Here is a 17,562-nt window from a genome sequence, read left to right on the forward strand (position 1 = left end):
TATTCATAATTTCAGATAGAAAATAAATTAGTTTATACATTAGTGGTGTTATTCAACTTTTTAATGAAATTCATACTTATTAAACCGATTTCCACTTTTTCAACTATTCTCACTACTTCAACTTCTTACTGATTTAAGCTATTCACCCAGTTTAGCTTTAGCAATTCAGCTATTCAGCATTCCCACGCATTTTCTGCAGGAAATGCATTTTCTAGTTCATTCATAGTATTGTGCTTATGCTGCCTGTTCTGTTGATTAAATCCATGCTGTGTAGGCCTGCGTGTAGCAACTAAACTTAGCAGAAAAAGTAAGGAAATTTGTGTTTGGTAGATTATTTCTCTGTGGTAACAATGCTTTTTGGCAATAAATCTTATACCGTTGGAAAGCCTGTTTAGTCCCCTTTCAAATGGTGCCCCATTTTTAAGGAACATGCATTTGTGGGATGAGCAGCAGCGCTGAGTATGTGGGTTGCGCCCATTACAAATTTGCCAAATCTTCTCTGCCAATGCCAAACAGCTTATTCTGCCATTGACTCGTTTGGTGTTTGGTGGATTGGATGATTGAAGTTTGAAGAAACAAGACATATTGGCAATTGAACAATTTATTCATTTCACAAACAGGAGCCTCAGTAGCGTGTGGAAGAACCATACACAGCCACAACAGCCTGGCACCTCCTCCTCATGCTGGTCACCAGCCTGGTCACACACTGCTGTGGGATGGCATCCCATTCTTCAACCAGCAGTCCTGACCTCAACCCCATTGAACACTTGTGGGATCAGCTTTTTTTTTTGTCAGCATTTTGACAATACTATACATGGATTTCTCGGCAACGTCATCACTGCTTGCGCACGCAACCGGGGGGGGACAGAAAGAAAGACGTGTTTCGTGTAGCTAGTAGTAGTAGCAGCATAGCGTAAATCAAAATGCCAAGGAGTTGTTGCGTGGTTAATTGTACAAACAGAGCCAGTGATGGGTGCCTGATATTTAACATACCTAGTGGGGAAGCGTGCTTTTGCAAATAACCTCCGCCGGTTTTTGGCTTGAATCCATAAAAAGGGCAGATTGGGGTCATATGCAAGAGTCAGGCTCCCATTGTATCAATCAGAAAAATTGCAGGTTGTTCAGTTAAGTGATATCTACCTGTCAGGGCTGGAGTACTCGAGTCCGGACCATAGACAGTTAAAGGTCCGGACTCGAGACAAGTTTAGACTGCTAGCTAAAGCTACGCCGATGTTTTGCTAACGTTAGTGCAACAGCGTTAGCCAGGTGCTAGGTAAATATTACGACTGCCGTTTTTTATATCTGCGTCCACGTTGTCAACATAAGACCTGTGGCGTTAGTGCTCCTTTCGTACCATACTTTTATTGAATGAAATATTAAGCTTCGCTCCTACGAGATGGGTGGGTTTTTATTACGTTACACACAAAGCTAACTGGCTATCGTTAGCCTGAATGTATGCTAGCGGACATTAGCTAACGTTGCCGAGACAGCGACAGTAGAGTTTCGGGAAGCTAACCAGGATAGTGTTGTCGCCCTCTCGCCCACAATCAACCTCTGCTGCTAAAAACAGTCAACCTGTAGTGATGTTTTGAAATGGAGACACGCATAACGTACCTTTTCCGTATCCTTGCCATTATTTTAAGGCATAAACCAACCATAGGGGTACACTCAGGGGTAACCCTGCTGCTAACATTAGCTATTAAATTAGCCTAAAATGATAATTATAGCCATACATGTATATCACAGTAACACTGCAAAATTAAAGACAGAGATCCAACTAAAATCAAGTTTTATTGAGTCAGCAGTTATATACAAACAATAAGGAAAGCTTTAATACTTTGTACTTTGGTTGTTGCAGTAGCGGACCAGCTCACCAACCTGGCTTTCTGCCCCTGGTATGCGCACGCACCCTGTAATGTTTGTAAACAGGAAACCCGTGTATTGCAACAAGTGTTGATTTTGCACTGCCCCCTAATGGCCAAATATAGTTTCCTGTTGAATGTGTCACCTGATTCATTAGGGATAGCTTCAGTGCATGATGTAGGGGGTGGATTGTCCTAATGTGGGTCACTGCCTGATATGCGGCACCTAAGCAAATGTACTGGCTTAACATGATCTGGCTTAACTATTTTTCTATTTTTAAGATCTTAAACTGGATTTTATCACATATTATACAGTAGATCTGGACATATGGGGCATCAATGGGAGAATCGGGTGAGGCATTTTACAGGAAACCATATATGACCCCCTATGGGCAAGGTCAAGTCTGGAATTTCTATTGCTATTCTATAAACCAAATTCTGGATATTTTACAAAATTTTAAATTGTTATATTTGTTGTTAGCTGGGTTTTTAATCCAAAACTGTACTGTGGATGTTTGCAAAGGGGTGTCATCTTCACCTCACAGTGTGGTAGGCTACAGGCCCTGCGAATTTGTGACTTTTTAAAATGAAAGTTACTCTGATCTGCAGAGCTGTCATTTAAATACACAAAATATGCACAAAGAAAGCATAACTAGGCAGAAAAGTTTGCAGAACACGATCACTGTGGACAAGCCGTGTGATCTGCACTGATCTGCAGAATGGCTCGATGTTGCGATAAACACTGCCACCCAATGGCTGAAACAGGCATTTTTTAAGGTGGAATTGAAACTTAAGGAGACTTGGAGGCGAATGTGGAGCCAACTTCATCTTTTTTAAAAACCCTTTTTGCAAGGCATGCTTTTAAATCAATCAACATACCAAATACATAAATGCACATTGGATAAATGTACAATTAGATAATGTGTTAGTCAGAACAGGAAAGGCACAGATGTAATTAATAACATTAATGATGGATGAATTCCATTTAAGTGTACCTAATCCCTGCTATATTTAGTTACAGCTGTGCCTTTTCTAGTATAACAAGTCAAAATGTCATGAGAAATGTTTTTTCATTTCTTGATCATTAGCCTAATAACAATTATCTAATGCAAATATGCAAACATCACCCCTGTAGCAACTTTTTGTATTATTCATTTATTGATACAGCAGCAGAAACATCAGGCCTGCTCAGCCCCTGGAGGGAGGTTGGTGAGTTAGCCTTCAAACACTGCAATACATAAATACAGGCCTTTCTCATCGAGAACATGTTGACTAACCAAATAAATGTAATAACAAACGGCTCCATTACAATCAGGTGCCTATTATACTGTGTGTAGCTCACCAGGAAACCTTAATGTAAAAGAGAAATTGTTATTGGTCGCACCTGTTTTTTAACTATGGTAAGTCAAAATGTCTGCTGTGAAATAGAATGTGTTTCATTGGGACCTGGACATTGGCCATTGAGTACAGCATGGACACTGGAAAGCAGTGGAAAATGTTCTTTGTATTGTAGTCAATAAGGGTGTGTTTGTACAATTTTTGTTTTGACAAAATTAATGTTGACCATTGCATGTAGATGGTTCTGTAGGCTATATAGGCCTACATGAAATCATCCAGGATAATGTATTGTTGTGGGGACCAAAGGCCCAGTGTCCAGCATAATATTTAACATCAGGAGCCACATTTCTGCAAAGCTGTCTCCGAGGACTTCCCTGAGCCTGCTGCTCCACTGACACCTTCATCAGGGTTAGGGCTCAGTGCAACCGCTGGGGCGTTTCCTCTCGATTCATGTCCCGCTCTCGTTTCAGCTAAGTAGAAAAGAGAAACCCATGTGATGCAGTGACATGTACATGTATTTCTATACAGGTATAACATTGTGGAATAATCTGCTTTCCCTCAAAATTTTAAATATCAGAGGGGCTTTTAGACATCAGGTTAAGGCATTTTTATGGAATAGAGTAACCAATCTTTTTAATTAGAGTAGACTGATTATTTTATGTGATCTGTGATTTTCTGATTTTAGAATGCTCTTGAACCTGTTAAATGTTATTGTCTTTGTCCTGCAATAGGTCTTTGTCATGTGTTAAATGTTCTAAAACCAAGGACCATGTTGGAAATAAGTGTTCACACTTTAACATGTTATCCTTTGGATTATGTTGTCTGTCAAATCCAAAATAAATCAAATCAAATAAAAAATAACATAACATAATAACAGTTATCTGCATATTCTTCAGATTTTTCATACAGGGTTTATTCTTTTCAACTAGTCTTTAAACTCTTCCCAAGTTATTTCCGTTATTGTCTTACCAATAGCACTACATGGTGTTATGATGGGCTTTTCCAGTTGCTCTCCTGCAGCAATGGAAGCCTGAATCCTCCTTACCACGTAGATGCTAGCTGGAATGTGAAATAAAAAAAAAGATATACTGTAAATAAGATAATGCCTTACAGAATCATTATGAACACATTACCTGTCTTCACATAGGCCTACTGTATTCAAAGGTGAAGGAAGTACTCAGTTCGTATAAAAGTAGCAATACCACATGTAGAATTACATAGTCATGCATTGAAAATTTTACCTACAAGAGTATTAGCATCGAAATATAGTATACTTAATAAAAAAGTAAAAAGGGCTAATTTCGGTGTAATTATTGATGCATTTATGTGTGTAGGTTATCACTTTAAAGATGCAGCTGGTAAAGATGGTGCTAATTTTAAGGATGGAAAGTAACTAGTAGCCTAACTAAGGTTTTAGAATAAATTAGTGGTGTAAAAAAGCAGACTACAATAGACTATTTCCCTCTGAAATGAAGTGAAGTAGAAGTATAAAGTAGCATAAAATAAAATTACTCAAATAGAGTAAGCCTACAGGTACATCAAAAATGTACTTAAGAACTTTGGTAAATGTACTTGGTTACTTTCCACCACTACTTATATTTGCATCTGTTCACATGACAAAGCCCGTAAACATACGTAGGAAAACAAAGCGATAGATAGCAGTCTGTAATGCTAACCTTCGGTGGAATACAATGTAAACACCAGTATCTCCTCATCGTGGGCGCGGTCATCTAAGGTTTTAATCATAGACTGTAATGCAGTCTATAGTTTTAATACACAAAAAACGATAAACAAATCCTACCTTTTATTAGCAGTCAGACCATGGTTGTTTGTTTCCTGTTATAGGTAAGATAACCTCGTCCGTTGGTTGAAGCAAAAGCATACTACTGCGGATAATACGAGGGGCGGGACTTAAAGCCCCGACCTGCATTCTGATTGGCTGAGCTGTTACACAATATATCGTGATGGACATGAGTTTTATCCATAGAAAAGAGAATGAAGATTAGTCAGGAAGGTTAGAAACCTTATCAATGATTATATAAAATAAAATAAAAATTCTTGGTAACACTTTAACAGGTCCGTAATTTACTTTGGTACTAGTAACAGAAAACAAACAAGTGATACTGTTTGCATCGTGTTTTTAACAGTCTTTAACAGTGTAACATTGTGAAGATATGAGTAAGAAAAAGGAGAAATAAAATAAGAAAAACAAGTAAACAAAGGGATTTAGAAATTGAGTGGAAAAAAACAGACTGCAATCAAGGAGAGGACTCTAAATGGACATCAGGGATAGTCAGGGGACTCCAAGTTAATATACCATCGTCAGATCAGTGTCTTATACATTTTATAGCTTTTTGTTTTCTGAATTATTGTAAAAAAGAAAAAGGGGGAATGTAAGTACTCAGAGCCTTTACTTAAAATACCACAATTTAAAAATGACTCCATTACAAGTAAAAGCCCTGCATTAAAAATCCTACTTAAGTAAAAGTACATTAGTATTATCAACATAATGTACTCAAAGTATAAAAAACACTTTGTAGAATAATGCATGTTACTGTTGTAGCTGGTTGAGGAGGAGCTACTTTTAACTACTACCTATATACAGTTTTGTAGTTTACGGCAGTGGTTCCCAATCTAGGGGGCAGGCCCCTGCATTAATCATAAGATTAATCTGAGGGGTCAGGAGATGATGGGTAATGGGTGAAAAAAACTAAGCTTTTTTGTGAAACATTAACTAATTTTACATCAAAGCATTTGAGTTTGGAGGAAAATGTCTCTTAGGTGGAACTGCTTCTAAAACATGACATCTAACTACACTTGTAAAGGTTTAGAAGCAAAAACAAAGGTTGTGAAAAAGGTTAAAAGTTATTTTGAAAGAGTACAAATAGGATTTTTTCCAAAACCAAGCTAATGCTCCAATTAATGAAATGAAACACTGCTACTTTAAGTGAGCACAATTCAGAGTGCTCCATGTAATCATTTATTGTCAGGCATTTTATTGCAATTTACAGAGCTTAATTTATCCTTGTCCATTCCTAACAACCCAACAGAATGATCACATTCATGTAATCCAATATGCATTTACCATTTGGAATAGAAAGCAGGGTGAAACCTACCTGGAATAAACACTGCACAAATCTTTTTCACAATTACAGTACAGCCGTTTCTTACACGGTTGCATTTCAATATATACACACAGATTTCATTTAACTTAAAACGGTTTCACACAGCAAGACAAGCACAGCAATTTCACACAGGAACCAGACTCTTTCATATTATTACAATAGCTCTTTACAATAAAAAATACAGTTATATAGTTGCAATCACCAGGGGAAACAAATGAAACTTAAGTTAGTGAGAAATTAACGTAGTAAGGAATGATGTAAGCTGAGGTTGAAGGGAGGGAGTCAGAATTCTTTTCAGTGGAAGATATATTTACGTAGGCAAGTTTAAGAACTACTACTGTAATGTTGATGTTTTTTGTACGTTATCCTGCCAGCATTGTAAACAAGAGGTGACTCAGTATTACGCTCTTCCTCCCATCAAGCTTTTTTCACTAAACAACACCTCACACAAAACACAAACATTCACTAGAAGGATCTAAGAGGATAGCTGGAGTGTTGATAGTCAGGACTTAGTCCATCCTGATCTTCTGGTTAGTCATCCTGTAGATGATGCTGTCATATCCTGGGTCCATGTTCCACAGGTTGTAACCGACAACAATAACGGCAAGGGCCAGAGCGATCATCAGCCACAGCACAATGTTGAAGACCACAGCATAATGGAAGTTGTACTTGTAGGCCAGGTTGTAAGGGCTGCCAGGGTTACTCTGCAAAATGAAAAATCCAGAAAGGTAGATGCATAGGTTAATAAATGTCAAGGAGGGCAACATCTAATAAGATCCATTCACAAAACTATTAGGACTCACCCCCTACCAACTCACCCCTGTTCCCCTTACCCCTTTTAACTAGAGTGGCTGATCAAAGCATTCTTTGGTTCCAGACCTAAGTCATAAAAACCAAGAAGCATGGATTGAAACTGGGACTATACTTCCCACAAGGGGTTAACAGCAGTCCTACCTTAAATATGAACGACTTGGGTTTTGATTTTTTGGTTCAGTGTCAGATTTCACCCGTTGATAACACCACCACAACTCAAGACACACGCATTGTACTTGATCAGGCCATATTGTAGTTTAAATTATGCTTCTCAGAGTAGGAGACTACAGTTGTTGAATAGACTCCTTTTGCAGCAGACATTTTTGACTTGTCAAAGTAGGAAAAGTACAAGTCAAACAAGTTTTTTAACATTGGCTCAGTTCCTTCAAGTGTCCTTTTAAGGCATGACAGTGAGCCAGCAAATACTATACCAGAGCCGTGAAACTAGCTCACCTGTGCTTTTACTGCTATGACATGTCTGCTGAGGGAATTCATTTTACTAAAGCGTTATACACCAAAGGGGTGCCCAGCCCTCATCTTACAAGACTCTACTTCCAATTACATACAGAGGCAGGAGAAAAAGAAAGCAAGCACACATATAGCACGATATCCACATAAGCCAAACATCCACTCAGTTGCCAGTTCATTAGGTACACAAAATTTTCATATGCGTTTTTTCGTACCTGTCTTACTAAAAATTTGTCACGCACAGAAGTGCACACTGAGTCTGATGCATATTATTTAATCTGTTGTGAAAAAAATAAAAAATACAAAATATGACGCTGCTGTCGCTCTGCCTCTCTCTCCTTCTCCCTCACTCCATCCCTTGCCTCGCTCCGTTGACAGTGACGTTACCTCGCTGGCTGTCCTGTCCTCTCTGCCTGCGTCTTGTTGCATTGCAGGCACCCCGGCAACCTGAAAGAGTTGCGCTGCCCTCTCTCTCTGTTCTCTGTTTTCTCTCTATCACCACACTGTTGCTCTCCTTTTTCTGTCTGTGTTCTGATATTCCCCTCTTCCATTCTCCCCATCATAATCCTACTGGATATTACCATCTGACCTGTTGACAGTTATGAAATGATACGTTGCACTCTGCAAGCGTCTTTCTGTGGTGCATTTCTGGATAGGATCATCTTCTCCTTGTCAAAACACTTTTTTAATGACGGACGAAATTGTCAGAGGCAGTGTGTAAACATGATTGCCACAACAGTGAGGTTGTATTTATTTTTTAACGTCCGAAAATTTCGGACTCAGTGTGCAAGGACCTTAAAAGTTGTTTCTAACATTCAGCTAACTTATTTATAATGCGTTACAAATCATAACTAAGGGGCAGCCTCTAGCTCACCCAGTAAGAGCATGCGCCCCATGTAGGCTGAGTCCTTGGCAGCGGCCCGGGGTTAGAATCAGACCTGCGGCCCTTTGCTGCGTGTCAACCCCTCTCTTTCTCTCCCCCTTTCCTGTCTATACACTGTCACTATCAAATAAAGGGGAAAAATCCAAAAAAATTATCTTTAAAAAACCCCCAAAACAAATCAGAACTAACGCCTGAATGATTGTATTTTTTTTTCTGATGTCATTCAATGAAGTTCAGCAAACAGTTAAGTGGCTTACAATCTGTTTGGATTCCAGGATCGAACGGGACTTCCTGGTTAAAGGAGCCTCAAAGGTCTTAACTGTAACAACCTCCACCACAGCGCTGTTGCCATAGAGACCATACACATCCTCTCCAAACTACAATAAAAAAGACACGTATTATTATATACAGAAGTTAAATAAAAAAAACTGATAAGATTCTGTAAATAAGGCCTATAAAGACCGTCTCCTTACTTTTTGCAGAACAGAGGCGAGAATGGCAGTGGCATCACGGTACTGGGGAGAGTCTTGGCCATAGAGTCTGCTGAGCTCCTCCAGACCAGATAACTCCAAGGAGTACAGGTCAGGAGAGTGGTCCTTCGCCAAATGTCTGTGTCTCTGCAGCTACAAGAAGGGAAGAAGACAAAGACACTGCAGCCACAATGCATGAACTTTTTTTTCATTTTCAGCCTGATATCAGCAAACCCTGACGACTTACCAGAGCTGTGATATCATGCAGCACTTGGACCTCAGACAGGAAGAGCAAATCAGCCTAGAAAGCAGAAACAGTAAAGAGGTAAGAAAAGGTAAAACAGACTTCCAGTGGGCTACTTGATACATTTCAAGGACTCAGGTTGACAAATAAAACAATCAGGTAAATCTGGTCACTTTATTTCCAGAACTCCCAGGAATCCTAGGTATGATATATTTGATTAAGTATACTAGCAACATATGGTGAATACTGTGTGCTAACTGCACGAGAAAATGCATTTTAACACCCTATGTAGCAGGTAGAGTGATAGTTTGTCTTTGAAAAGTACATGAAAAAAGAAAAATGGTGGTTGTGTCTAAAAAGTCAGTACAGCCTTGTGTGGGTACGATGTTGCTGTTTGAAACTGACCTCTGCATTTCTGCTGAGGGAGTTGAGCGGCAGGGAAGCCAGCACAGAGCCATCCTGGGACAGACGGGCACGGATCTGCTGCAAGGTGACTGGTAGGTCCTCAAACACAGCATTGGCCTTGCCGAGCATATACAACCTCTGAGAGAGAGAACAAACAGATTTTCTTTTTTTAAACAACCAGATGAGCCTCTTAAGAGTGATGTCACAGATGGTGAGTATGCCCTGTTCAGTCTCAGTATATTTGCATTACCTCTTCACTAGGGGCCAGCTGCAGCACTACAGGGGTGTCCTCCGCAAACAGAGAGTGTACTGTCTCTGCAACACTATCCAAGTTGAAGGGTACCGGCTGCAAGGAAGAACAAGATCCAATGACTAACGAAGCCAAATTACATTGCATACTTCAGTAACATATTCTATTTGATGTACAAAACATCATAATGCCACAGTGCAGTCTAACTCACATTCTCCAAGGGGTAGGAAGCCACACTCTGAGGCAGAGCCAGGCTATCAACTCCTCTCACCACCACCAGTACGTTAGCCCGGGGACGCTGGAACAATGGACCAGCCTGAAGGCCTGGCCAGGACAGATCCTGTACAAATGAACACACGTTGTAAAGGCTAGGCCAACATAATCATAAGCTTACACCTGTTATAACTATTTATTTTGGCCGCCTTAAGCAAGTTGTCAAAACAACACTGACATATCATCTTTTAAGTTGATATGGTGAACTTGTAAGCAAACAGTTGCTTATTTACAGTTACGGAAAAACATTATCATTCATTTGGAGTTGTGTTTCTGGCTAAGTGGCAAATGTAAGTCCACCATTAACTCTCTTTTAGCTTCGATTTAGGTGTCTATCAACTCCTGAAGGAAACATCTGGCTCTTTAGCTGCTCTAAATGCTCCACTATGTTCACCAGCTATTTGCTAACTGTGTATGTCTACCGTTTGGTGCTGAGCAGGTAGTGTACAGTGGGCTTTTTAGAGCTATTTAACTAAAAAAAAAAATATATAAGATGCCAAAAGAGTAAAAAAAAACAGATGCCATGAGAGTGAACCATAACTGTAAAGTTGCGGGTCGGAGAGCTAAACAACAAGCTTAAAAGGTATTTTAAAGCTCGGTAAAGCTGAGAGGAGCTGCATATTTGCAGAATGTACTAAACTTGTTAAGCATTCAATAAATAAAGAAGCACCTCTTGAACAGAAAAGCCCATGGTTAAAGCCACCAGGTCAGGGATCTTCTCTCCAGAGACAGGCCAGTCTCCTTTCTGGAAGGACACAAACTCTGGAGACTGCAGCACCGTTAAACTGTCTCCATGTACACCTATGACAAAAATTAAAACTGTCAATCCCAGTAAAACATGTGGAAAATTAAGAATTGACCAAGAGTACAAATACTTCACAACCTAACAGACTTGCAAAAAATATTGCAAGTTCACAATTTCTCAGTATAAAGTAGTGCCCTCAAAAATTCTCACGACAGGAAGAAAAAGTAGTGTCCATGGCATGAACAATACTTTTTGCTTTCAATCCCACTTGCAATGCTTTACCATTGATAGATGTGAATATTACAGCACGTCACCTGCCATCGATGGTGCAATACGATAGTGACCCATTAAGTGTCCGAAACCTCTGTGTCCTCCTCACCATAGAGTGAACTATTGATTATTTATTATGTAGGGAATAATGAATGACTGAAAGAGGAGGTGAACACAGCGTTGCTTTTGTGGAAACTTTGTTAATATCTATTATTTTCCCAGAACTCTGGCTATTCAAGGTTTAAAGTAATAATAATAATAATAATTTATACTTTATTAATCCTGCAAGGGAAATTACAATGTTTTCACTCTGTGTTGTTGTTATTATTATTATACACAGGCCTGAATTACTGTACACACACATGCTCAGTACCTATACATGCACTGATGGAGAGATGTCAGAGTGAGGGGGCTGCCCATGGCGCCCCAAGCAGTTGGGGGTTCGGTGCCTTGCTCAAGAGCACCTTGGCAGTGCCCAGGAGGTGAACTGGCACCTCTCCAGCTACCAGTCCACCACCATACTTTGGTCCATATGGGGACTTGAACCAGCTTAACATACCCATAATGAAATCGTATGACAAAAGATATTTTTATTTACCCTTTTGACAACTCAACTTTATCAATAACACTGGGAAACATAATCCACTGAGAGATATCCATTAATTATAATGACATGGCCTGGGTATTGTTCCATATTTTATTGTTTATTTTTCTAATAATTTTTCTGTTTCCTGACTTTTGCAGTATTGCTTTTTATTTTACTTTCTCTTACTTTGTTTATTGTTATGCCAGAACACCAAGGCCAATTCCTTGTATGTAAAAACCTGCTTGGCAATAACCCTGATTCTGATAATGCTCTTCCCCTTTATCCTCATATGCTGTTTGCAATAATAGAAGTAGGCCTTTTAAATGAGAAGCTGTCACTTATGTCAGTGTAGTGTTATGAATAAAATGTTAATTTTACATTACAGCAAGCACCAGTCACAGCCTGACTGGATTTTACGGGCCAGACTAGAGAAAACACTAACTTTAAAGCGACATGAATTGAGGCATAAACTCGTGACAGAGAGATGATGACTGTTAAAGAGGAACTACCAGTTTACAGCCTCTCACATGACAGCACAGGCTTTCGTGAATTAGTAACCACCAACCAGTACCGAGGAAGCAAATAAATGTACATTTTCTTTCATTTTTTACATGACCACGAACAATTTGTGAACAGTCCGAGCAAGAAAGTAACGTTACATATTCTCATCTTTACTGCTAGCGTTCACAGTTTGAAAGTTTCTTTTTTTCCTAGGATAGCGAAGGTATTGGGAAGGAATGACCCGCTCTATTCTCGTTGTGATTGGCTGGTATTCATTGTCTGCTCTAAATGGGTTGGTTAGGTTTAGGCAAGAAAAGTGGGATTGGTTAGGGTAATGTCAGGGTAAGCCAATCAGAGGCAGAGTAGGGCGGGACATGCCTTCGCAATCCTGGGAAAAGCAGTTTGCTAATGCGTTAAGTGTTAGCAACAAGCTAAGAGTATTATCTTCAGCTTTTAACGGCTTGTTGAAAGCTCAAGCCGAACCAATGGTCCAATACTACAAGTATAGTAATATTATCTCATACATTCCCATTCATTTACGTAAGGCAGTATTATAACGTTACCTAGCATAATGTTTTATCAGTAAGCTAAACGGCGATGCTAACGATGTTCCAAGCTAGGTTGTCATTTGCAAACAGAGTGGATAACATTACATGACTCGGTTTATGTTATATGTATGTGAGAAAAAACACATCCCAAACCGTGAATCTTAACCACCCATCGTTGTACATTTCTTACCGGTTGTGACAAGGAAACAGAGGGAAAACGCCGCGGAGAAAACAGCCTCCATCCTTCGCCAGCTTGTCAGCGACATCTTTCTCCTTGGCGCAGCAGAGATCAGCTGACCTGATGTCACAATACCACAAAGCACGATGGGAGAATATTTGTGTGTATATCTATGTGTGCTATTGTTGTTTACCAGTATCTTTGTAGCCTATATTACATTTTGTCAATAAAATAAAAATGGATAGTACTACACATCCAGGGTACTATCATTTTTTATTTTTCTCTGTAACTTAGTAGTTAAGTGCATTAACATTCTTTATCAGAATCTTTTAACTCAAATATTTTTAATTTATCAGACAAAATAAGCTTATTTTTATGGCAAAAATACAACATCCAAACCAAAAATAAATGTATGAGAGAGTAAAGACCTGTGACTTAACAATAGACATACAAATGAACTATAACCACAGGAGAAGATAAATACTGTACTGTAAGACCACCACCATTGCTATGGTATTGTGCAGGGCTCTCAAATGTATGTATTTGTATTCCTCTGATAGGATGTCAAGGAGCAGTTCAAATGTAGGCTACTTTGACAAGGAAAAAGTTACAAGAAAAAAGCATCGGCTCGGTTGGTGCCCTGAAATAGTCCAAACTAGTTGGGATCATTTCAATCACAAAGAAATCCCCAACTGATAACAAAAACTTGTCTGTATGACTGAAATTGTTATTGTGTTTTGGTAGGTGTTTATATGGACTGGAGCAGCACAGCTTTATCAACATTTTTACAGACTAGTATATATTTTAATATGTATTTATTGACTACAAATCTTTAAATCTCATACATCAGTTAATTCACCAAAGGTTTTGTCTGGAGCAAGTTAATAATGCAGAGAAATCTACATGAACTATACACTAACAACCACATGAAGCTGCACACAAACAATCCTTTTTAGGTCTACCTGCTCCCATTCTGGTGCATTTTACTGACTATTATAGGAGAAAAGAAATTTCACAATAGAGGGTGGGTGATGATGACCATGAAATGTAATCCTCACAATACCTCACCTATATGATATCCATTTAGAAAACCATAATAGCTGGTTATAAAGGGCTTGTGTTCTGAACATCCTGCTGTTCAGTAAAGAGGGAGGTTAGTCAGAGAGGCACTCTTGAGGTTAAGTGTGGCGCTCCTGCACCTTCTGCCTTAGTATATTGTTTTTGTGTTTGGACTGAGAAACTAATGTCTGCCAGACTGAACTATTTTCAGCATCTCAATTAGATGTGTGACAGCCTCTTGTCACTCCATAACCTTTACCTGGTATGTGAAATGGGCCAACTCAGCTTAGACTTCACTCCCTAAACCTCTCTGAACTTGGCTGCTAAATAAAACAAAAATTATTGGGGCACCCTGATAGCTCACCTGGTTGAGTGTGTGCCCCATGTGCAAAGGATCAGTCCTTACAGCAGCTGCCCAGAGTTCAATTCCACCCTGTTGCCCTTTGCTGCATGTCATTCCCCATCTCTCCACCCTTACATGCATCAGCTGAAAAAAAAATCTTTAAAACAAGCATTCTTAGTTGTTCTCAACATTTAAAAAAAATCTTAAAATCATCCCAGAGCCTAATGATGATTTTAGTCTGCTTTACCTCAGAGGATTTCTCCAGGAGTTTATTTGTGGCCCGAGGGGCTGGATTGCCCATGTCCCATTCTAAAGCTCCATTGTCAGCTTGTGGATTAGCTCAAACCCCCCTACATTTTGGCCTGGCTCTTGGCAGCCTGCCAGAGATCTCTTTGCATCCACTCTGCAGAGATAGAGCAGTTGGGAATTTAGTTATATTATACTTATGGATATCTGCCTTGTGTGGCTCTCCTTTACTTCAGTTTTGTTGAAGCTCAGCTATATCGTCATGGTGACAATTAGCTACTCATATAATGCATTCTGCAGAACCTCCCCTCTCTACAGTCCTTACAGCCACTGAAGTCCAGATCTTGAATGCTTGATTGAACAACAGTGGTGATCTATAGACACTGAAAGCATATTCAGGATGTTATGCAGACATTGCCGGATAAGCCTACTGAGGGGCCTTGGGCCAGTCTTGTGCCCCTCCCTAACTTTACGTTCCTCCCACTCTCTGTACTTTGTGAATGTACCCAGTCACACTCTTTATATGAACCAGTACTCCAAACTGGACTATACTACATGGCCCCAGGTTTTTCCTGTATTAAATTATGTTTGTGGTTTTGAATAAACCTGTTGATAGTCTATATTTTTCATCCCATGAAAGAACAAAACCAAAAATGCATTCCCGATTCTCTACCCTGTATGTGGCTCAAAACCTATTTGTTCCTCCACAGACAATCTTTTAAAATAAATGTTACTTAAACTAGAGTTAGAAGTTATTTTGTATATAATCAGACAATGGTTACACAGACAGAACTTGTTAGTTGGATCAATTCTGGGTTTTGGTCTTTCATTAGACATCATTTTAAAACTATATTTTGACACAGGGCCAAAAGATCCAGTAATAATCACCAATTTAAAGGGGTTAAATGTGATTGGCACTTAATTTGCAGTGTTGGGGAGTAACGGAATACATGTACCGGCGTTACGTATTCAGAATACAAATGAGTAACTGTATTCCGTTACAGTTACATTTTAAATAGTTGGTATTTAGAATACAGTGACATTGTTGAAATCAATGGATTACATGACGATACTTCTCTGTTTCACGGGTTTATTCACTCTCGCAAACCCCAATATGAAAACGAAAAAATTAGCTATTTGCGTGATCACTGATAGAGGTACAGATGGAGCCGGAACCGGCACAACAGAGTCAGGGCAGGAATGCGTTTCTATCTTGGAAATTCAGGAGAAGGGAGAACGAAATATAACTGTGCAGTGCAACCTCTGCTTGCCAGCAACCAACTTCCTTTCAGCGTCCAAATTACTCCACCTCCAACCTGAAGAAGCATTTTAAAGTTTTGTTTTTTTTTATTAGCCAAGGGTAGTCGTCTGCTGTAGTTTTACTGGTCACTTTGCTATTTTATAGTTGACGTGCGACTTTACATTCTCCTACGTGCTGATTTACTAGCCCCAGAGCCGTTAAAAGACTAGCCCCGTTTGACATGCTAGCTAACGTTAGCTAAAATTAGCTCGTGGTAGTTTAGACTACGGTTAGATTTTTGTAGTATGCAGTTCGGGACTACAAATACAACAATCTGCTTGTTCAGGTACACATTCAGCCAGTTGGAACAGAAGAACACGCCAGAATAGGCCTGTTTAGTCAGCTGTATGTGATGGCCACATTCCTACACTTATAAAATGCAATTCAATGTGGAAGTAATCCAAGACAAGTATTCAGAATACGTTACTCAGATTGAGTAACGTAACACGTTACAAATTACATTTTTTGGCTGTAAAGGAATACGTTTTGAAAGTGTCCTTCCCAACACTGTTAATTTGTACTTGACCAAACACTGAAACAAAGTGAACATGAGGCCCACTTTGCCTGCGGCTAATCCCACCTTGAGAAAACTTATTCTTTTGGTCAGTTACATTAAATAATAATGTGGGTATTTTAACATTTTAGTGATCGTGCCACATATTTAGTACTAAATAGGTATCATTTAAAAATAAAATCATGCCCTACACAAATGATTAAGCACTCATTAAGTTCACCATCCAGTTACAGCTTTTGCACACTAGAGGACACTGCAAGCCACAAGCTTTTCAGCATAGAGGGGCAGCAAATGGGAGTTGGGGATTTGTTCACTCATGGCTGTAGCAATACATTGCATGACACCAACAATACAAAAATATTCCAAGAGATGGCAATGTAGTATTGTGTTGTTGTGCACACCTTGGCAACATACAGGAGTTACATACAATAATTAGGCTAGAAGATTCAATTTGACAGAGCAACTGGCAAAACTTTAGTTCTCACTGCCCAATAATTCAACACTGACAAAAGAGGTGCAGAATACACGTTTCATCTTGCAGTTTGTATATTTATTTTAAAGCAACTTCTTTTGTAAAATATAAATACAAATGAGATATTTTAATTACAAAGTTAAAACAAAAAAGAACACACCAAAATTACTTTACTGCAGTAGCCTCCCTGTTATATACAAGCTCTGTGCCGAAGGGTAAATATCAATATTATCTTAAAACTTTATTATACAAACTGTTTTTTAGTTTTGCATGTTAAATTACAGACTAAACAGGAAGCAAAATTTTAACATTAAAAAAAAGATACAACAAAATAGCCTGAGGCTCAAGCGAGCGCTAAAGTCAGAAGAGAAAAAAAAGACTAAAACAGGACATCATGTGCTTCCTATAAACAAATACCACATTCAATAGCACAGTCTCAGTACTATCCTGTACAGCTACACACATGCACAATGTGCTGCGCGCTCACACACTCCATCCAATCGCTGACAACACGACTACACTCTGTTGCCATACAAAATCTTTCAGAGGAGTCGTGAGCAACATCCAAAAGAAGAAAAAAAAATCTCTTGATATTTTATATATACTTTATATATATATATATATATATATATATATATATATATATATATATATATATATATATATATA

General features: G+C 39.0%; 1 protein-coding gene and 1 long non-coding RNA gene across 3 annotated transcripts; both read right to left on the bottom strand.

Moving 5' to 3' along the window:
* Positions 1–2,998: 2,998 nt before the first annotated feature.
* LOC144525438 (uncharacterized) lies at positions 2,999–5,103 on the bottom strand. The gene is made up of 3 exons (XR_013502686.1): positions 5,002–5,103; positions 4,170–4,259; positions 2,999–3,670 (listed from the first exon to the last, which is right to left on the bottom strand). It is a non-coding gene; the product is annotated as an uncharacterized LOC144525438 (long non-coding RNA).
* Positions 5,104–6,142: 1,039 nt separating this feature from the next.
* On the bottom strand, positions 6,143–13,080 carry atp6ap2 (ATPase H+ transporting accessory protein 2). Of its 2 annotated transcripts, XM_078262256.1 has the most exons (9): positions 12,972–13,080; positions 10,802–10,932; positions 10,070–10,198; positions 9,859–9,954; positions 9,609–9,746; positions 9,207–9,260; positions 8,963–9,112; positions 8,747–8,866; positions 6,143–7,029 (listed from the first exon to the last, which is right to left on the bottom strand). In XM_078262256.1, the coding sequence occupies exons 1-9, from the start codon at positions 13,045–13,047 to the stop codon at positions 6,835–6,837; spliced, it is 1,089 nt and encodes a 362-aa protein (XP_078118382.1). In that variant the 5' UTR covers positions 13,048–13,080; the 3' UTR covers positions 6,143–6,834. The 2 variants fall into 2 exon arrangements, with proteins under 2 accessions (XP_078118382.1, XP_078118383.1); XM_078262257.1 differs by lacking the exon at positions 8,747–8,866.
* Between the last annotated feature and the right edge of the window lie 4,482 nt (positions 13,081–17,562).

The sequence above is a fragment of the Sander vitreus genome, chromosome 11 (genome assembly GCF_031162955.1).
Source record: "Sander vitreus isolate 19-12246 chromosome 11, sanVit1, whole genome shotgun sequence".
Classification (NCBI taxonomy): domain Eukaryota; kingdom Metazoa; phylum Chordata; class Actinopteri; order Perciformes; family Percidae; genus Sander; species Sander vitreus.

What these genes read in the sequence shown, in the direction of transcription:
- atp6ap2 (XM_078262256.1), bottom strand. Translation starts at nt 13,047, where the DNA reads ATGTCGCTGACAAGCTGGCGAAGGATGGAGGCTGTTTTCTCCGCGGCG. An exon ending in CTGTTTCCTTGTCACAACCG is followed by an intron (nt 10,933 to 12,971) that starts GTAAGAAATGTA and finishes TTTTTGTCATAG; the next exon opens with GTGTACATGGAGACAGTTTA. An exon ending in CTTCCTACCCCTTGGAGAAT is followed by an intron (nt 9,955 to 10,069) that starts GTGAGTTAGACT and finishes TCTTCCTTGCAG; the next exon opens with CCGGTACCCTTCAACTTGGA.